At 43.1% G+C, this 21,727-nt stretch overlaps 2 protein-coding genes and 1 pseudogene across 2 annotated transcripts; all 3 read right to left on the reverse strand.

Annotated features, from left to right (window-relative positions):
• Positions 1-144: 144 nt before the first annotated feature.
• LOC120034039 (band 3 anion exchange protein) lies at positions 145-11,728 on the reverse strand. The gene is made up of 20 exons (XM_038980433.1): positions 11,551-11,728; positions 7,835-7,921; positions 7,637-7,692; positions 6,975-7,078; positions 6,814-6,860; positions 6,543-6,708; positions 6,142-6,350; positions 5,945-5,987; positions 5,392-5,576; positions 5,026-5,233; positions 4,580-4,783; positions 4,291-4,439; positions 3,882-4,076; positions 3,447-3,692; positions 3,151-3,240; positions 2,837-3,003; positions 2,514-2,755; positions 2,199-2,368; positions 1,547-1,720; positions 145-1,160 (listed from the first exon to the last, which is right to left on the reverse strand). The coding sequence occupies exons 2-20, from the start codon at positions 7,859-7,861 to the stop codon at positions 1,083-1,085; spliced, it is 2,760 nt and encodes a 919-aa protein (XP_038836361.1). The 5' UTR covers positions 7,862-7,921; positions 11,551-11,728; the 3' UTR covers positions 145-1,082.
• Positions 11,729-14,713: 2,985 nt separating this feature from the next.
• On the reverse strand, positions 14,714-17,337 carry LOC120034161 (annotated as a pseudogene).
• Positions 17,338-17,470: 133 nt separating this feature from the next.
• Positions 17,471-20,436, reverse strand: LOC120034162 (migration and invasion enhancer 1-like). Its single transcript, XM_038980612.1, has 4 exons — positions 20,284-20,436; positions 19,911-20,008; positions 18,939-19,015; positions 17,471-18,830 (listed from the first exon to the last, which is right to left on the reverse strand). Exons 1-4 carry the CDS (start codon positions 20,310-20,312, stop codon positions 18,747-18,749), a joined length of 288 nt encoding a protein of 95 aa, XP_038836540.1. The 5' UTR covers positions 20,313-20,436; the 3' UTR covers positions 17,471-18,746.
• Between the last annotated feature and the right edge of the window lie 1,291 nt (positions 20,437-21,727).

A 21,727-nucleotide genomic window follows, 5' to 3' on the forward strand; every position in this document is an offset into this window, starting at 1 on the left:
ATTGGAAACAAATGACTTTCCAATGAGCGCACAGCCTCGTTAAACCGCGTTGGAGTGGCGCCCTTCTCAGTGCTCCTGTGGACCAGCACTGTCAGCCCTCCTACCATTGATGAATAAAGTGATGGAATGTCTCAAATTAAGAAATTAAAGGGTTTAAAATGTCTTTAATTGGTTGGGTGAAAATCAAAACAGCAGTTGTACAGTGATTCAAACACACATCAACATACAATAAACCAAATATACAGCTGTCCTTTTACACCTGTCCCTGATCAATTAAAAAATGGTGCAATAGGCCTATAGTCCGATCTTATTGCTGTGATTCATATGTCATATTTACACATTTCTCTCCCACATCATCATTATATTGTTACAATTCATTCAGTGATTAATCAATCATTTTCCTATATGTATCCCTCACCTTTGCAATCCCGAAAGCATTACATCCTGAAGTAAATATGTATTTAGGTATAAGAACTGAATGAGTGACACCACTGGACACCCAACAATAGAACTAAGATGATTTGAACTCCATACTCACACTTTAGCTTGCAACTAAACAAAACAGCAAGAACAAAAGGTAATCTACATAAGACTTTCATTCAATAAGCACACAATGTAGCATAAAACCAAACTGTAACAAAGGAGAGTAATGTAACTAGGGTATAAAATAGGCTACAGAATCAAGGCTAAAATAACAGTCCCATAGAAAAGTATTTTCGTGTGACTTATAATATTGCATTTATCTATTTATCTGCCTAAAACTGATGGGATTATATTTTTGGCATTATTTGTGTATTTGAGAGATAAATGTTAATTGTCATATTAATAGTGTAGAATGTTAGGCTACCTGTCATAAAAAAATGTTTGAATGCTTACCCGAGACCTTCATTTCAGCTTGGCACACAAACATACCCAATTGCAATGAGGTTTCAGGACAGTTGGCTAAAAATACATTTTCCTAAAGAATATTTTTTGATGGCACATACTAATAAATGTGTTAGACACCGGTCCCTATTAAAGCATTGCTTGAGTTTACTGGATCCTCGTAGCGAGTTGAGAAGTGAAAGGTCGTGTCCAGGTGTTCATGGCAACGGGGACTCGTTGTACATATCCTCTCCTGGCTCCTCTTCGAACTTCACCTTGCCGTCAGAGGCATCCAGCTACAACAGGTCACACAGTCTCATTAGAGAAACACACAGTTTAGTTGAGTCACACTGATTTATTGGAGGCAGAATTTATTCTAAACCTCCTGAAATGATTTGAAAGATAGCATTTCCAATAGAAATGAAACTGAACTCAATATGTAGAAAATGAATAGCTATACTGACATTCTATTGATCAACAGCTGAATGGGTATTTTGAAAATGTTCTCTGCAGATTCCATCAGGTCCATACTGTTCTCATGTGTATGTGATTTAGTTAAATCTTCTGACCACTCATCGGCATGACAACATAAGGTACTGACCTGGGACCAGGCTCCTACCCAAAACATATGCATGTGTTGTGATTGTAGTTAACCACATTAAAACATTTGTGTGCCACTTACACATTTCATTTCCTTGTCAGTGAAGAGTGTTCCAGTGATGGCCATGCGCAGGGGGATGGTGAGGATGAGGACAAAGGGCAGAGCCAGGGAGAAGGCACTCATCTTCACCATCCAGAGAGCTCCCAAACACACCATCTGGATCAGAGTGAACAAGTGCATCTTCATAGTAGTTACCTGCAGTAAGGAGATGAGAGAAGGAGGGTTAAGACAGGGGCAACACATTGGATATATACATATGTTTACCAGGGGCATAACTTTCACTGGGGACGGGCACATTCTGAAATAGCATTTTTGGCCCCCCCAGTTTTATCTTTGGAATGTGATACAAAAAAAGGCAGTGGTGTGCTTTAGGACCATGCGGACGCCTCCGAGTGGTCGGGTAGGCTGTTTGGAGTGTTTATCGGATTGTATAAAAATTAAATACAAAATTATGTCTCCCCCACTTCTAAAACCAAAGTTGCGCTCCTGATATTTACTATGGTGTAAAACTTGTAAGTGCAAAGGTAATTTATGATTTTTCAGATAATTACGTTGTGATTGCCACAGTGTGTTATTGTGTAGGAATTGTCTCGTATGTTTCATAAATTAAATAATGATATAAAACGATGAAACAGAAAGGAGGACAAATGGGGGGTGGAGAAAGGCAGCATACCCTTTGTGCGTAGGCGTCAGCAGGATAGTATTTCCTGGGTACAATAAGCAGAAGCATTCGGTCCCACATCTGGATCCCACTGAGTGAGGTTATACCCATGTAGAGGAAGATTCCAAACAGAGCCGTCATGGGAATCATCTTCAGGATAGGCTCCAAGAGAATGGACACACCTGGGAACAACAAACATTTCTCAGACATTTTTAGGAGCTCAACAAAGGACTGTGCTTACCTTTTCTTTAGACACCCAGTGTTCTGTCTGTTCGTCGGGATTGACTGCATCAGCTAAATCTCAGTAGCCTATATGGTAGCACTTACCGACCATGGCGGCCACAAGCATGCCGCTGATCCTTTGCTCCAGCACCTTCTCGATCTCAGGCTTGGGTCCCTTGCTCATGACAGTGAGGGCGTTGGCATGGGTGACAGAACGCACGGTGGCGGCACTCAGCCAGGGCACCCCAAACAGGGAGGCGATGGCACCCATGGTGACCAGGATGAGCAGGTCCAGATGGAAACCAGAGCCCTTCACCATCTTCCTCTCTGGTTTGCTCACAATCAGCCTAGAAAGGTCATAGGTCAAACAATGTTAGGAGGCTTGACGGTTGTGGAGGGACTATGGACATGAAGACAATTTTACTAACGTAGTGATCTGGGACTCGAGGAAGATGAGGATGAAGACCAGCAGGGCTGGCACGCAACACGCCCCCATCATCCAGGCGGGGAAAGGCTTCTTCTCTCCCAGGGGGTTGATGAACCAGCCTCTGGCATTGGGGTTGGACACCATAAGACCCTTGGGCACCACAAGTTTCTGCCAGGGGACACACAAAATACATATGCTGTATTTAATCTATTAATAGATATCCTTTTTTACATGAAACAGTTTAAGGATAGAGTAATATGTTATCCACCGAGATCACCTTTTAGTCAAGGCAACACAAACCTATAAATCACTAACCTGAGTGTAGGCATCCTCAATGGTGATATCCACAGCGATCATGAAGAAAATGGCAATGGGAACACCAAAATCTCCAATCATCCGACGAATCTGGTGATAGGGAAAACATATGAAGTGAAGGCTATCACACACAGAACACAGAGGGGGCTCTCCAGCCCTAAAAGACCCTATCCTGATTCATCTCTCTTCAATACTGTCCAGCAGTAACATACTGTGTAAGCACCAGGTTGTTAAAAGTTTGCTTTGCTCACAGATATACAGTAGTCATCACTGTTGAAAACAGCTGTAGCTCTTACCGGTCCAGGGAGGAAGTGGCCATTTTTGAACTGACGGAGGAAGTATGCGATGAAGAAACACCCGAACATAAGACACATGGAAAGCAGGGCGGTGTTGGGGTAGGCCCTCTCATGTACGACCTCGTGCACTGTCGTGTTGCCATCATCATGATACTCTATGTGCTCCTTGACCACCGGGTGGAAAGGGTTTTCCAGGGTGTCGTTCAAGTGATCATAGTTCAGAACCAGAGGGTGAGCTTTGAAGATCTGAATAACAAGAGAAGAAAAGTAGGTATGTAGATTAATTAGCAGCGGAGGACAGGAGGGGTGTGAAGGAAAGGAGAAAGACAGGTTTTATTTCTGTATTTACAGTTGAGGTATAAAAAAGTGCTTAGGATGGAATGTTGTGAATGTTGGGATGGATGTGAGGAGATGAGGTGGAGTGATGTGTGGTACCTTGCCGAGCTTGCTGAAGGTCTCGTAGATGAAGATGAGGGAGATGAGGATGGAGAAGATCTCCTGCGTGAAGCGGGAGATGAATTTGACCAGGAAGCTGCCCTCCACGGCCACGATAACCACCACGATGATCACCAGCCACAGGCCTACCCAGATACGGCCCACAATGTACTCAATCTCCTGGGACTTGCAGAACTAGACAATGGGATTTATAAAAATAAGTTGTTTATGTTAATGATGTACTTGCATTGTAACTTTGAAATTCATAGTTATCATAATAGCCAATGCAAATCATGTCTAATAGGATTGACATCCTGAGGACATGAAGCAGTGATGGCTCAGCATACTGTCATCAGGGGTTAGAGCTAGGGCTCACTGAGCTGTTATGTGAAAGTTCTATGATACATACCGCAAAGAAGGCCTCCTCAAACACCAGCAGTGGTCCAGAGAAGCCGATGACCAATGTAGGCTGGGCTGCGATGAAGGCGAAGATGATGCCCTGGACGCAGGTGGAGATCATCAGCTCAGACACGCCCATCATGTGCTCCGTCTTATCGGCTGGAGGCAGAGGTCAGGGGGATGAAGGTCATGATTATAACCGCTGTTATGTAGGCCTACCCACAAATCCTATATAGAGTCAGTCAGTGCTCCTGTCCTCTATGATACTAGGTGGGTCCCTCCTTCAGACATGAACTCACCCAGCAGGCCTCCGAAGGTGATGGCAGGGGACAGGGCAGCGAAGTAGATGAAGATGACAGCAGCCAGGACCTGGGGGTCGAGGGCGTCTGTGAAGTCACTGATGTAATGGCGGTACCGCCGCTTCATGTCCTTTATCATCCCGCCGAAGGGAATGCCTGTCCGGGCCAGTGGGTCTTCTCTTGGCTCCTCATCGGCCTCATCAGCTGGATACAAAAACAAAACAAATAATGACTCAAAATGAGCACAGACAGAGCAAGTGTTTTGGATGGGTTTAGACTAGAATCTCCAGAATCTCTGCATTTTCTAAATATCAATTTTATTTGGAAAATCATATTAGAAGGAAATGTAGGCCAAGTGTAAACAATCCCTAATTTGGAAATTGAATTAACAAGTTATATGTAGATTTAGATTAGTTGTAACTACAGGGTTAGTTTGTGTGACTGACCTTTGGCCCCGCCACCAAATATGATTCGGGTGTCAGAGGGGCGGAGTCTGTCCTTCAGCATCTTCTTCTGGAAGTCAATGATTGGCTGGAGCATGCCCTCGTCCTGGATCTCAGTGGGCGGAATGACGATGCTGCAGTCCATGAAATCAGCGATGGCATTGGTCAATTCCTTGTTAGTCTGGGCTAGGTAAGCCTCCAGACTAAAGACCTGTAGGACCGAAGACGTGGGGAGAGCATGGTTAGCTATTGTAAAACACTGAAAACATTCATCTAGATACTATGAAGCATCTTTTCATTCTTCCCCTCTCCCCTTGCGCTCCTTGGCCTTAATAAGACCCATCCCTCTTTCCACTCCTATTTTCTCACCCAGTCAGCCATAAGGGCAGCCATGGCACGGCCACTCTCATGGTAATCCACTCCTCCCTGGCTGGGGCCCACCAGCACAAAGACGAAGCGCACCGGCACAGGGGCCTCCAGGGCCCCCTCTATCACCACAGAGTCCCCCAGCCTGACGAAGGCCACGGCAGGCTTCTCCAGGGAGTCCATCACCCCTGGAACAAACACACACACACATAGAGCTTAGATTACAGTCTCCATATTCTTTAGAATAAATGGTTGAATAGGCAAATCAGGCAGAGTATCCAGTTGGGCTCCTGTGTGGCGCAGCGGTCTAAGGCACTGCATCTCAGTACTAGAGGCATCACTACAGACACCCTGGTTCGATTCCAGGAGGTATCACAACCGGCCGTGATTGGGAGTCCCATAGAGCGGCACACAATTGGCCCAGCGTCGTCCGGGTTTGGCCGGTGTAGGCCGCCATTGTAAATAAGAATTTGTTCTTAACTGACTTGCCTAGTTAAATAAAATAAATTTAAAAAGTTGGTGGTGAGTTGTATTTCACTTTTCACACACGACTTACCTGAGAGGACAATGGAGGCTTCCACGCTATCAGTTGTATCTCTCTGAAAAGCGATGGGAGGAAGGTCAGTTGGTGAGATATTGGGAGAGAAAGATAGATTTATCAAAGAAAGAGGAAGAGAGGTTGAATGAAGTCATGAAGTGCTGGAATGATATGTAGATTTAACGGTGGGATATAGATCCTAAGCCTAGTGTTACCTGCTTGGTGACAGAGAAGGTCTGCATCTCGATGTCTCCTCCCAGGGGTCGAGCTCCAGCTCCCTCAGACTGACTGCGTCTCTGCAGTAGAGCCCTCAGCAGGCCATCTCTATCAGTGGCACGGATCTCACCCTTGCTCTGCAATTCATCCACAACCTTCTCAGCCACAGCAGACAGACTGCTGGCCTGCAGGTCCAGAATGATCGCACCTGAACACACAGACAGAGTTTTGGGATAGGTCAAACATGGCCTGTTGCTGCCTGCCATCTATTGTTGGAAATACGGTTTCATATGGTGGCTCTGTGAAAAGATTCATTTGCTAATATGAAATTATCCAGATTATGTCAAGAAATTATTATAGATTGAGTGATAAAGTGCAGTGAATTTGTTCAGATAGTCACCTGTGCTCATGATCTTGCGAAGCTGGATCAGACTCTTGAAGGTGAGGTAGGAGACGTGGGAGGGGCCCCACTTGCCCGTTGCTGGGTTCAAATTCTCCTCATAGCCCACCCAGCGGCCAGTCTCCTGCCAGCTGCTGCCCATGAGCTCATTCATCTCCACATAGGCCTGATACACACACACACAACATCATGCTCAGGTTCAAAATGGCAACTTCCTTGTCAATATACTAGGAATACGTTTATTTGAAGCTATACCCCAAATGGGGCTTACCTGAGCATCCCCTCTGGTGTTGGCGTTGGTGTTCAGGTTCAGATAGGCTGAAATACAGAGAGGTAGTGTTCAGTCCTAGCACTCCATTGGAGGTGTACTTGTGTAGGAGAGACATACAGAGGGGAGTAGAGAGAATGTGTTGATGAGCGTTTAGTGCTCACCCTCTGGGTCGGTGTGAATGACGATGCTCTGGATGGCCTGGTCGCTGTCCTCTTCCTGCCTGCTCTGCTCCAGGTCATAGTTGCCACTGTGGCCCGGTGGGGTCCTGGGGAGGGAGGGGGAGGGGGGAGAACCAGGTTAGTGAGGGGGGGCACGGGACGCAGGTGTGCTGCTCCTCAACACCTGTCCATGTCTCACCAGATCTTACAGACAACAGGCCAGGTTGTGTTCCTTTCTTTCATGAAGTACCTGCAGCTCCTGGTGTTTAGTGTTCTGGCCAAAAGGGGCAGCAAAAGCCTGTATGACGTCTGTATATTCTGTAGCCTCAGAATCATTCGCTGGTTGTGTTACCAGAGATTGGTGACTTCAGTGAGAGACTTGGGCAAGCTCTGCATTATCAGTCCTGCCTTCTCAGATAAGGACGTCATGCTGGTTTAGACCAGTGGGGGGTGATGTTGTATAATCATTTACAGTAGGCCTACTTCTGATCACTCTCACTGACAATCTAGACAACCACTTGATGTAGCTGCATTCACAATATCTTGTTTTAGACTCTTTCACCCATTCATTTAATTCCTTCTAATATTGTTCAGGTTGGACTTTTTGTATGAGGAAATGCTAATTCGACTTAAAAAATGAACTTTTAAGAGGGGAGAGCACTCACGGTCTGATCGGAGATGGGAAAGCAGAGTCACTCTCCTCCTCATAGGACATGACATCCTGGATGGAATCAGAGAGAGAGAGGGGGGGGGGGGGTCAAAGTAAAAGATGTAAATAAAATGTTACAAATACTTTGAATTGACAACTCATATTTCCCCATCCCATTTACTGCATTATTGCAATAAAAACGTGTTTTATCCACCTCTCCAAAAGACAGATCGTTCTCCATTGGAGTGTGTCAGTGCTTGCTTCGTCTGTCCTTAAACTTTCAGCAACGTTTGTGCATACCCTGTAATGTGAATGCACATTGACATAAATTAATAAACACAAACACACTAGAATTAGACACATGAAATACAGACATGCATTTGACATTTATTTTACCATTGAAATGAACAATCTCTTACAAGAGAGACCTGGCCAAAAAAGTAAAACACTACAGTTTAAAAAAATAAATGTACACATTGAGCAACAACATGGTTTAGGGAAGTGTCGTACAACTAAGGGTCAAAACACTGACAGCCCCTCACTTCATTTTATATCATAGTGTTTACCCTTGCTTTAAACAAATTTAAATGTAGGAGCTCTTGTAATTTCCAGGACTTCTTGAAGCTTGTTCCAAATGGAAGGGCCAGAGAACCCTCCCCGGATTTTGTGTTAAATGCTCTACAACAAAGCTTTCTTAGTGTCCAACAAGCTTTCTCTACCCATAACTTTGTTCTGAACACCTCCAAAACAAAGGCCATATGGTTTGGTAAGAAGAATGCCCCTCTTCCCACAGGGGTTATTACTACCTCTGAGGGTTTAGAGCTTGAGGTAGTCACCTCATACAAGTACTTGGGAGTATGGCTAGACGGTACACTGTCCTTCTCTCAGCACATATCAAAGCTGCAGGCTAAAGTTAAATCTAGACTTGGTTTCCTCTATCATAACTGCTCCTCTTTCACCCCAGCTGCCAAACTAACCCTGATTCAGATGACCATCCTACCCATGCTAGATTACGGAGACATAATTTGTAGATCGGCAGGTAAGGGTGCTCTCGAGCGGCTAGATGTTCTTTACCATTCGGCCATCAGATTTGCCACCAATGCTCCTTATAGTACACATCACTGCACTCTATACTCCCCTGTAAACTGGTCATCTCTGTATACCCGTCGCAAGACCCACTGGTTGATGCTTATTTATAAAACCCTCTTAGGCCTCACTCCCCCCTATCTGAGATATTTACTGCAGCCCTCATTCTCCACATACAACACCCATTCTGCCATTCACATTCTGTTAAAAATCCCCAAAGCACACACATCCCTGGGTCGCTCCTCTTTTCAATTAGCTGCAGCTAGCGACTGGAACGAGCTGCAACAAACACTCAAACTGGACCGTTTTATCTCAATCTCTTCATTCGAAGACTCAATCATAGACACTCTTACTGACAGTTGTAGCTGCTTTGCGTGATGCATTGTTGTCTCTACCTTCTTGCCCTTTGTGCTGTTGACTTTGCCCAATAATGTTTGCACCATGTTTTTGTGTGCACACTATGTTGTTGTCATGTTGTGTTGCTACCATGCTGTGTTGTCATGTTTTGCTGCCTTGTTATGTTGTTGTTTTAGGTCTCTCTTTATGTAGTGTTGTGTCTCTCTTGTTGTGATGTGTGTTTTGTCCTATATTTCTATTGTATTTATTAAAATACATTTTTTATCCCAGGCCCCCATCCCCGCAGGAGGCCTTTTGCCTTTTGGTAGGCCGTCATTGTAAATAAGAATTTGTTCTTAACTGACTTGCCTAGTTAAATAAAGGTTCAATAAAAGAAATATTTAAAAAACAATGAACCTTTTTCCTCTAGCTCTGTACGGGCCTAAGGCACAGTCAACAATGCACATGTCAGCGCAGGCGATAGTTGTCATTTTTCTGCTGGACAATGTAGGTACACAGGTGAAAAGGGAGCTGTCTCAGTATGGCCTTATAAATATAAACATACCAATGACTTAGTCTCCGAAGAGCTAAGGAATGCCAGCCCGCTCTCATATAGAGGGGGGATATTAGGGGATTCCCTCTAATGTCACAATCAATGGTTCAACAGTGACATCGAATAAGACCTTGCTCTAGTCTAGACCTCTCAGCTCTATCTTGACCATTTTGGGGGAGGGGAGGGGCTTATGGCCCTGGGCCTGAATAATTCTGGGAATACCTGAGACTCAACTGCCCCTGCATCAGTTCTATAACTGGGGTAATCTGGGTTAAACTCCAATTGTGGTCATCTGGGGTAAACTCTGACTGGGGTAATCTGGGGTAAACTCTAATTGGGGTAATATGGGGTACCTCTAATTGGGGTAATCTGGGGTAAACTCTGACTGGGGTAATCTGGGGTAACCTCTAATTGGGGTAACCTGGGGTAAACTCTAATTGGGGTAATCTGGGGTAAACTCTGACTGGGTTAATCTGGGGTAAACTCTGACTGGGGTGTTCTGGGGTAAACTCTAATTGAGGTAATCTGGGGTAACCTCTAATTGGGGTAATCTGGGGTAAACTCTGACTGGGTTAATCTGGGGTAAACTCTAATTGGGGTTAATCTGGGGTAAACTCTGACTGGGGTAATCTGTGGTAAACTCTGACTGGGTTACTCTGGGGTAAACTCTAACTGGGCTAATCTGGGGTAAACTTTATCTGGGGTAATCTGGTGTCAACTCTAAATGGACTGTTTTTGTCATGTTTTCATGGACTACTCATACACACAGTGAACCCAAATTGGTCACAATGTGTCACAAGCCCAACCAACAGGGCATATGAACCTCTACACAAGTAAGCCTTATAAACAGACTTATGACACATTTTGAGGCCCATTTAATCAAGATACCACCAGCTCATGTCATAGCCCCTATGAGCCGGGCTCCTAACCATGAGTCAGCCGTTGAGACAGTGTGGCCCTTGCAGTGGCTTGAGTAGGAGACTCACAGAGTCTTATCTCTGGTTTACGCCCTCCTCAGGCCAGACAGACACCCTAGTGCTCTAGTCATCTATTACAGTAACTTACAATATTACAATTCATACTGTAACAACTATTTGGTACAGTAACTTGTAATTTAACAGATCTACTCTACTCCAAAAACAGTAAAGAGAAAAAAGGCTGGTGGTACAATGACAGGCAATACAAATCTTTAAGTGTAAAGTGAGAAGTAGAATATTTTAATGTGTATTAACTTAAAATTGTGTCTTCATATATCTGGTTACACAATGAATATGTAGTGCTCCAAATACACATAAAACAATGTTGATTAGAAATACTATGCAAATGTGTTTAACATTGGAACAACAGAGGCTGATGGACAGATAAGAAGACACTGTTCACTACCGCCAAAGTCTCTCAAACCTTGTGACCCTGAGTTTTTTAAACCTCCGTCGACCACTAAATTAAGGTGAGCGGGAAAACTTTAAAAAGTCAACTTTCTTCACATATACCATCACTAATTAAACTGATGAAGAGAAGTGTGATGTTAGCTGTTATTTGAAACATCACGGTCCACAACCAAACACTACAGACCTTAAATTGTACTATACAACTCACACATAATGCTGGTTAGATTTTACAGTATTTTTGTACCAATTACAAACAAGAAAAAAAGCACCTGGGTCATTGTACGGTTAGTTAGCAACAGACTAATTGAAAGACTTGGGTTGTAGAAAGACAAACTCCAACTTGCAGATATGTCATTCCAAAAATGTATTCTCACTGATAGGCATATATGATACAATTTTAGTATAAACCTCAGATACATGGAAAGTTAGATAAAGTTGTCTGTCGCATGTTTCATTCAAATCCCCACCTTTTCTCACCTGTACTCCACTCAATACCACTGACCCCCAAGCCCCCTCAATGACAGACCCCCAGTAAAGGACCCCCGGCCTGGGAAGCCACACCCTTACCTGCACAAAGGTGATCCAGCCTAGTCTGTGGCAGTAGAAATAGGTTGATCGCCACGATGCTAACGTAAACGTACCCAATGATAGAGTGACCTGGGGCTGATGGAGAGGCAGAGAGAGAGAAAGAGAGAAATGGAGGGAACACCCATTTGAAAGTACGCCGGGGCAAGAAACGCTGTACTACGTTCAGCACCAAAGGGGATAGAGAGATAAGGCCTGTGTGACAGACAAACAGCCCTATCGATGTGGCCCACCTTGGGCCAGGGATATCCCAACCCTCCTCTCTCCCCTCCGCCCTCTCTGTTTGGAATGCTGCCAAGTCAGGACACAGGGTGCCAGAGAGACCAAACCTGTATGGACCAACAGGACCAGCTTCACCCTGCATGGAGGGGAAAGGGGGTATGCAAGGGGGGCACTCTATCAGGACGTGAGCATCTTGACTTCTGACGTCCTCTTGTTTACGTACTAGGGATTCCCTTCTATGAAAGGAGGGATTCCCCTTCATGATGACCTTGAGTGGATTTTATTATTAAAAATAACCTTTTCCATTAAGAGCTGCCAAACTTATGACCAGGCCTCGGTCACACTTTATTTGGACAGTCCGGATTTTCCATCAGTAGATGGTCTACAGATGGTCATACTATCAACAATCTGTTAATAAGCAACTCCTTGCTAAGATTACGGTTAGGGTTAGGGTTAGGTTAAGAATAAGGGTTAGAGTAAGGTTAGGGTTAGAGTTAAGTTTAGGGTTAGGATAATGGTTAAGGTTAGGGTTAGAGCTAGGGTTAGTAGATAGTTAGTTGAAATGTTACTGATAGTCTGTAGATAGTCCGTACAGCATCTACAAATGGACTATCCAAATAAAGTGTTACCCAGGCCCCCACTGACACATGCCATACTGTATGACCTACTGTAACTCCCCCATCATCCTGTGGCTTAATGTTCAGACCATCTGATCAACCTTGATCCATTTAGGGCCTTGATTGGGTCTTGGTTTTCAAACACTAGAAACTCATGACAGCAACATACAATGAAACAAGTAAATATATCTTGTGTATCCAAATACAGAGAGCCTGATGGTGGGGGTCTGTGGGTGACCTGTACCATACCTCTATGAGACAGGAGAGGAACATCCATCCGGACTTGTAATGAGATGAACAGAGAATGAAATATTTAACTATATTTCCATTTGCTCTGATTCTACAAAACACACAACATACTGTATCTGTATTTGTATCTGAATACCTGTATGAACGATCTCTCCAGCTTTGCGTGAGGAACTTTCTCTATTTTGTGCACCTCCTGTAAGGGAAATAACAAAATGTTTATACTACTGTAAATGCTGGCCCTTGTAATTGAAAAACCGTATAGCCCGGTTGAAATACATTTTTATTAACTGGCTCAATGCTTGTTGGATCTTTCTTTTTTTTGGCGAGGTAACTTTGAGGAAATCAATAACATCCCCTGTTACCACTCAACAACTGTTGTTACTTTAAACGCAAATGTTATTGATGCTCCACCACCATTCTTACCAGTAGTCAATTAATGCTGAATCAATCTGTGAAAAGCATGAATTGGAAATTAGAAATATGATAGTGTGTTCATCCATGCTCATGACAGAGGGGTTACTAGATAAGCAGTGGACCACACCCATGTGTTTACTTTAGAGCAGGGGTACTCATCTCTTACCCTATGAGGTCCGGAGCCTGATGGTTTTCTGTTCTACCTGATAATTAATTGCACCCACCTGGTGTCCCAGGTCTAAATCGGTCCCTTATTAGAGGGGAACAATGAAAAAATGGAGTGGAACTGTCTTCAATGCTTCGAGTTGAATTTCAGGGCTCTAGATGTTCACTGCACTTGGGCTTTTGCATTCACAATTTTTCCCCGTTTACTATAGCGCCTATGCTATTTCCCATTCAATTTATGGCACCTGTCTCAGAGCTAAATGGTATTGTAATGTACTCATTGTGAACATGTGATCTGATCAGCCTTTTATGTTATGTATATGCAAATTAAATGTTATAAGCAGGAACTGAAGCATTCTGGGAATGATAATAGTGTGTCTTGTTGAGGGAGTATCAAAGGTATTGAATTACTGAGAAAACAATAAATAATAGGACAAATCAAAAGGGGAGAAGCCTGAGAGAGAGAGGGAGACAGACAGGGATAGAGAAAATTGCAATTTTGCTGTGGCACAGGGCGGTTATCATTAATAGTTGAGGTCCATCTGCTGTGTCCATATGCCTCTGTACTGTACCTCTTTAGCATTATCGTACGTAATATGCAGAACATAGATGAGGACATAATTCTCTTGGGGTTGTTTGTCTTGGGAGTCATGGTGTCGTCGGTTCAATCCCCGCAAGGAGCAATGTATTCCCGGCCATTAGCTACAATATTGACAAACTTAAGAGGCTGTTGGTTGCATCCTTCTTGTGACATACAGTCACTTACCAGCTTCATAATTGATCGAAACCGATGCAGGAGGGAATCTCCTCTAACAAATCATATGACAAACCAATAACACCATAAAAAAATCATACTTCACAGAGTTGAGAAATTACTGTTGACTGGTATGGAGGGGTCTATTGCAAAAATTATCATGGCAACCCAATCATATATGAATTACACAATGCTAATTTTGAATGCTTCAATTCATAAAGTTCTGATGGGGGAATTGTGTGGCACAAAATGGGCGGCAGAGACGGTGACAGTACTATGGAGCTCATAGACTGAGACGATAGGCTCTATCAGGCATAGAGCAAGCAGGCTTGCATGAATTATCACTCCTTACCAGAGCCTGTACCCTGGACCCACCTAGCCAGTGTCAGCCACTTACCACCCAAGGAGCAGAAACTCATAAAGGGCCAAAGTGCAAAACCATCAACCAAGCAAAAGGAATTCAACAGACAGTACACAACGCAGAACATACTGTAGAAGTTAGATACATGTGAAAACTAATTCAGCAAATATCACTTCACAGAATAGGACTTTTTAACACTCAGTTGAGTATGGCAAGTAATAGAAAACTGTAGGCAAAGGATTTTGCCTGTGTCACCCTCTAGTGTACAAATGTGCCTCAGTGAAAACAAGTGTGTGTATGGGTTGCGGTCTCCTCCTTCCTCCTGTGTTGCCAGTAAAGCCTGGGTTCTGAACATGACAACAATTAGGAAGAAAACAAACATTGTCATTTTATTTTGAGATTGAAGTCCTCTCAGTGGGTATCAAACAATGTCATTTTATTTTGAGATTGAAGTCCTCTCAGTGGGTATCGAACATTGTCATCAGCCATCAATAACAGTATTCAGCGATGATAATTCAAATGGCGTGTGATGAACATGGGCTGATGTCTCGTTAGTGTAGCAGACAGATCAGTGGGTGGTGGCCTTCATTACCATAACTAGCAATTCATCTACTCAACTGACCAGTTCTACTTAAAGCTAATTGCAAAGCATCAGTTGCAATATGGGAGATCAATACACAGTAACACAACGCGAGACAGGCTTCAGCAGCTCAAATTGATCGTTTATCTGGCTGATGATGGTGCTGTAAACAGATAGGCATAGAAGATCTGGAATAAGGAAGTTCCACCCAACCAGACTTCACATGTCCTCCCTTTCTCTGATCCCATAACATAGGAGCTGCCAGGACTGGGGTCATCATACTATAAACCTTTCAGCTTTGGTCTACAGTAATCATATAAGTCCTGGAACACTGCAATGGGAGCAGAGAGAGAGAAGGAACAGAAAGGAGTCTCTGCTGTGTGAGTGGTGACAGACAGCAGCATTGGTCTGAGTGATAACTGTTGGAGGATGGAGGGAACTGAGATCTACAGGATGACACAAGGTGGGCGATTTCTGGTCCACTTTTCCACTTGCTTGCCATCATAGGTGTTCTGGAGAGCGTCCCTGACCTGAAGGGGCATACACATTGTTGAGACCATTTGTGTGAATTTCAAAACATTTGTGTCAATTTCAGTGATGTAAACAAACTGTCTGAAGTTGACAGTTCTGCAACTTCAGAGGAGAAAGCTTCCTTTACTCACATCCTTTTCCATGGGGAAGCCACCTGTTTCCAGCTTGGAGAAGACCAGCTCCCCGTTGATCTCCAACTCAAAGCTGCCTGCAGAAACAACAGCATTACACTTCTCTTCAAAACAAATGTAGGTTTAACCTTGATGGACACATACACAAAACAGGTATGAAAACTGGTATTTTACCAAAAAGAATAGGTAAATATGACAACAATACATTTCACTGTAGCCACTGTGCTTCTGCATCTGCATTGCTTGCTCTTTGGGGGTTTAGGCTGGGTTTCTGTATAGCACTTTGTGACAACTGCTGATGTAAAAAGGGCTTTATAAAATAAATGTGATTGATTGGTTATACAGCTGACCTTTTCGTCCTACAAAGCCTGACACCTCCGCCTCAGGAAACTCCACAGCGACAGCCTGCTGAAGTTTCTTGTAGCGGGGCTCGTACCCTCATTGGCCACTGAAACAGTGATAGAAAACCAAAACTGTGATGAATAATTAAAACGGCATAAAAACATACAACATACCTGAATGTTAAAAGGTATGGCAGTTGCCATATTTCCATAGTTTGCATAATGGAAATGTTCCATGACTTCCATAGTTTCCGGCCTCTTTGTTAAACAAACGCATCCTCCCAGATATAAATGAATATAAACCTACCAGTACTTCACTCCGATCTGCACCACACCCATGGCTTTTGACCCAGATTCTTCTTCTCACTCCTTTCTTCTTGATTCTGCTTCGCTGATGTAAAGGTGTTTTGCCCGGATGACTGAGGTTGGAGGAGTAAGAAACCTCAATATGAAAATACAATAGCAGCAATCGTAACCTGCCTCCTTAGTTATAAGTCTAATAGGGTATATTGGATTTCAGGTTTACTGTCCCAGGTAGGGTTGGGCCAGTGATCAACTGAAACAGGCAAGTTACTACACGATAGTTAACTGTTTTTTCATGTAAAACAATAAAACATTGCAAAAACAAAAACCATTGACAATCAAGACACCAAAGGCTCATCATCCTGAGTTATTTGAAGTTTCTATCCTTTTCTATAGTAATGGATAAGTTCTAGAAAAACATTGAAACGTGTATTGAGACAATAATATAGCTGGGCAGGGTATTGGATTCCATGTCAAGACCATAACATGCAGGAACAACACCTCCACAAAATGTCATATCTGAGAGGATCTATTCCTACTCAAAGTGAGTTGGAAACATTTCAGTTAACAGAAGTACATAGCTAGCCTGATGGCAGTGGTATTTTGAGCTGAACACCAGTTAATTCAGGAAGAAAAATTCAAATTGCCCTGAACATCTATTCAATGTGGAATTACAATTTCAGTTTACTTCCTGAATCTAATTAATTAAAATTGACCGCAAACCTGCTTAACACATTCAATACAGGAAGAAAAACTCGGACACACTTTACTGTAGCCAGTCAACAGGGTTTGATCAAGGCAGGCGCAATGTATGAAACGTACCAAGATGCTTCTTGCTCCAAAGGCTTTTCTCTTCCTACTGCAGTTGTCATGGCTGGCTGTGTTGACATTACAGCGTGGGTGTAGCCTACAGCTGTTCCCCCCCATAGAATGATCACATGACAGTGGCATTCGATGTCTGAATGTGAGCATCAACAAGAGAGTAATTACCGAGACCTGAGTAACACACTTGAGGTGCTATGTTGCCATGGGGACGTACTGTATGGAGAGTTCAGACCTGTGAATGAGCCAATACTCTAATAATATGGTAATATGTTGTTACATAGCCCTTTAGAACGGACATGTTCTCCATTCTAATGGAGTTGAGTAGTTATTACAGAAGTGAAACAAAGAGAAGAAAAAGCATGTTAAGTAGTTTTGAGCATGACACGTTAAGGCAATACTAACATATTTATACAGTTAAATAATCCATAACTTTATTTTGTGATAGAAGTTCTCCTAATGGGTATCATACTTGACAGCCCTAAGAAACAGAAAAAAATAGTATTCAGAGATGATATTCAATAAACTGTGCACATAAACAGACCAGTGAGAGATGGCTTTCAAAACAACAAAGGATTTATCTACTTGCAAGGTCAGCTCTACTAATAGTGAAGCTGATCATATATAAAAGCCACTGAGTCAATGAAAATGCATTATCTATGATTCAGTGGCAATATACAATTGCAAATTCACAAGAGGTTTGGATACTACAGTGTTTCTCACGTTTCGGCTAAAGAGAACAGTTCAAAACAGAGATATAGTTCACTGTTAAAGACACTGCCTGGAATGCTTCAGGCAGATTAGCTATAAGATGGACAAAACTGAAGAAAAAAAACCTGATTACATCCAAGTTCCGACATTGAGATACACTAGTTTTAAAGAGAAATAAAAGTTGTGACAGAACTGAACACAAAAAAAACGTTAAAAATCTAAGCTTCAACCTTGTTTAAAGTGTCTCCACTTTAGAACACATCTTATTAAATAAATTGACAAACATTGCATTGACAGGTTCAAGCAGCACATTCATCATCATAGTAGGGTACAGGATACAAGTTGGGAAACAGGGCTTATGATGCTTAGAGCTAGGTGATAGAATTATTTTCAGAGGGCAGAAAATAATTGAGCTCCTTCCCGTCTTGCTTTTGGTACTCAATAACATTTATCTTTTACGTTCATCAAAACTTTATTTATGTCTGGCCAATGATGGTGCTGTATTATTTGAGAGGAATTAGAACAATCAGGCAGTAACTGTCTGCCAGGCAATGAGGCTTTTGGAATATAATAGGGTGCTCCCCCCAACCCGTCTGCCCCTCGATCTTACGGTCTCCTCCATTTCTCTGATCCCATAACATAGGAGCTGCCAGGACTGGGGTCATCATACTATAAACCTTTCAGCTTTGGGCTACAGTAATCATATAAGTCCTGGAACACCTCAATGGGAGCAGAGAGAGAGGGGAGAGAGAAGGCACAACAAAACCTTACGACAGGTTGTACTCTAAATCAAAGACAGTGGTCTTAGTCCAACTCTGCTAGTGTAGTTTCAACAGAGAGTTGTGTGTCACCCTCATGCCTGGTTAGTGCAAAGGCTGAGTGAGTAATGACAGTGGCAGTGATGGATGCGCATTGTCCTGTCTTCAGCATGGTGCTGTCAGGAGAGGGCAGGGTTGGAGAATAGAGGGAGAGGAGATCTACAGGATGACACAAGGCGGGCGGCTCTTGGTGATCTTCTCCACTGGCTTGCCATCATGGGCTTTCTGTATAGCGTCCATGATCTGCAGGGGGACAAGACATCTTGTGTCAATGGGGGTAGTCATTGGCAGTTGACACACACAGTATGTCAGACATTAAAATGACAGCCTTGTAAGAAGTTAACAACTTACGTCGTCTTCATATGGGAAGCCGCTTGTTTCGAGCTTGGAGAAAACTACTTGCCCGTTGATCTCAATCTCAAAACTGCCTGCAGAAACAAAAGCATCAAATCAAGGAAAACAATGTAGTCTGAGAATATAGTAGAGACATACACTCACCAGCCAGTTTATTAGGTACACCACCCAGAAAATGGTTCACTCCTACAGACCGTGAGTCATGTGGCCGTGGCTAGCTGTATAAAGCAGGCAGACCGGCAGAGGCATTCAATTGCTGTGTGATTGGATGTTAGAAGAATGGGCAAAAAGAGTGACCTAAGTGACTTTGAGTGCGGTATGATTGTTGGTGCCAACAGTGGTGTGTAGAATAGCATTTTAGAACGCACATCTCATCTCATCCTTGTCACGGATGGGCTGTTGCAGCAGACATCCACACCGGGTTCCACTCCTATCAGCTAAACACAAGAAGAAGTGGCTCCAGTGGGCACGCGATCGCCAACACTGGACAATTGAGAAGTGGAAAAACGTCACCTGGTCCGACGAATCCCGGTTCCTGTTGCTTTATGCTGATGGCAGTCAGGATTTGGCGTAAGCAGCATGAGTCCATGGACCCATCCTGTCTGGTGTCAATGGTACAGGCTGATGGCGGTGGTGTACCACGATCCAATCTGCAGCAACTGCATGATGCCATCGCATCAGTGTAGACCAACATCCTTTTGGAATGTGTCTGACTTGAAGAATCCATTCCCCCAAATATTTCAGGGCGTTCTGGAGGCAAAGGGGCGTCCGTGTGGCAGTGCCACTGTCATTACTCACTCAGCCTTTGCACTAACCCGGCATGAGGGTGACACACACCTCTAATAAACTGTCCAGTGAGTATAGAAGAACATGTAACGATGTCAAAATGCTTCACATTATTAGTGTACTTACCAACACTGTACATACCTGTATTGTCTGTAGTAGGCTATGTGGAAAGGACCAACTTACCTTGCCTTCCTACGAAGCCCGATACTTCCGCTTCAGTGAATTCCGCGGTGACAACCCGCGCGAGCTCCTGATAGCGGGGCTCGTACCCTCATCCACCGCTAAAGACAACGACAAAACAAAAACATGGCTTAGTGATGAATAATTATCCCTAAAGTAGTTGGGGGAAAATGTCCAAGCAATGTCTAAGGTAAACATTCATCAACTAACGTTAGCTAGCATAAAACAGCCCGTTTCATAATAGAAGAGTGGGTACACTGCGCTATGAAAGTGGCTGGTTCGAGCTGCTAGCTACTGTAGCTACAGTAGCTACCTAAAACGCATGGGAGTTGCTTAAAAAAAGGCGAAAAATCCAATAAATGGAAAATAAACATACCAGTATTCGACTTTGACTTGCACACCCATGGCTGTTGAAGAAACTAGCTAGCTTGCTAGTTCCGTCTTCTCGATAAGCTGATTCAGGTTTGACCTAAAGACACGATTGTGTAACACAGATGCTAAAAAAGCTAACCTGCTAGCTAAAGCGTATGAGCAGAGAAATGCTTTTGGTTGGCGTAACCAGAGGTGGGAGGAGCGAGAAAAAGCAGGAAGAAAATACTAGCAGGGACCTGTTCCAATACTTTTGAAATGCATCCATCCTTTCCCTTTCTTCTTCCCTTCTTTGAGATGATTGATAATATGTTTGAATGGCAAATACTATAGACATATAGGTGAGGTTTGGGTCGTTATTGGTGACACTGCAATCCAACTTTGAAGCAAAAAACATTTGCAGTAGCAGTATTTTAAAACAATGGACAATTGTCTGTCCATTGCATAGTTTGCCATTTTTTTTCTAGGAATGCTGTCAAAATTAATGTTTGGTATGCAAGATTGCAGTTTTTACCTATCGGAATCAGACTGCACCAATTCATTAAGACATGCTTAACAACATGATGTATATACTGCCTCTCAGTCATGGGCAGGTCAACATAAGATAATAACTGTACAGATGTACTGCATCAATGACAAAGGTGGGCTGGGCAGATGACAAACTCAGACGGATGAGTCATGTCATAAAGTTGGGTATTTGTCTTCCTTATCTTTTACTTTGCAAGGCATGCTGACTCAGAGGAGTGGCTTGTTGATGTCTCTTTAACTGCAATAAATGGCTGGCTCCTTACTTATGCTGCATTCATAACCAAGTGGGAAAGTAGTATTTACCACATATACGACTGGTAAAAATCCAGTTGAATGGCCCTCCAACTGGTAATTACTATTGGGAAGCTCGTCTGTCATCCCTGAGCTCCAACTTCTCCCACATGCTGAACTCCTACATCACCTACTAAGGAAAGTACCTTGATACCAGCATTTCGGAAGTACATTTTTTTATTTAACCTTTATTTTATCAGTGAGTCATACTGAGACCAAGGTTTATTTTACAGATTAGCCCTGAATTACATAAATTACAGAAAATACACACATCCAAATATAAATGCAAAATGCAAGCAGAAAGAAAAACACGGTCATAAAAAACAAACACATTCATCAGTAATAAGGTCCTCAATCAGCTTTCTGAGTTGGCCTAGAGGCCAATTGTTCCACAATTAAGGTGCAAGAAAACTCAGTAGAGACCAAAGGAATTTCCAGAGATAGCCATCCCTGAAACTGGGTGTGGTAACTCGTATGTCTAAAGTTTAGTAATGATGTTAAGTACAGTGGGTCTTTTTGTAAAAGAGCTTTATAAATTAAAACATAGCAATATATCAACCTACGTGTCATCAAAGAGGGCCAACCAACATTCTAGTAGAGAATGCAGTGATGAGTACTAAAATTGTCGCCCG

The sequence above is a fragment of the Salvelinus namaycush genome, chromosome 41, assembly GCF_016432855.1.
Source record: "Salvelinus namaycush isolate Seneca chromosome 41, SaNama_1.0, whole genome shotgun sequence".
NCBI classification, from domain to species: Eukaryota; Metazoa; Chordata; class Actinopteri; order Salmoniformes; family Salmonidae; genus Salvelinus; species Salvelinus namaycush.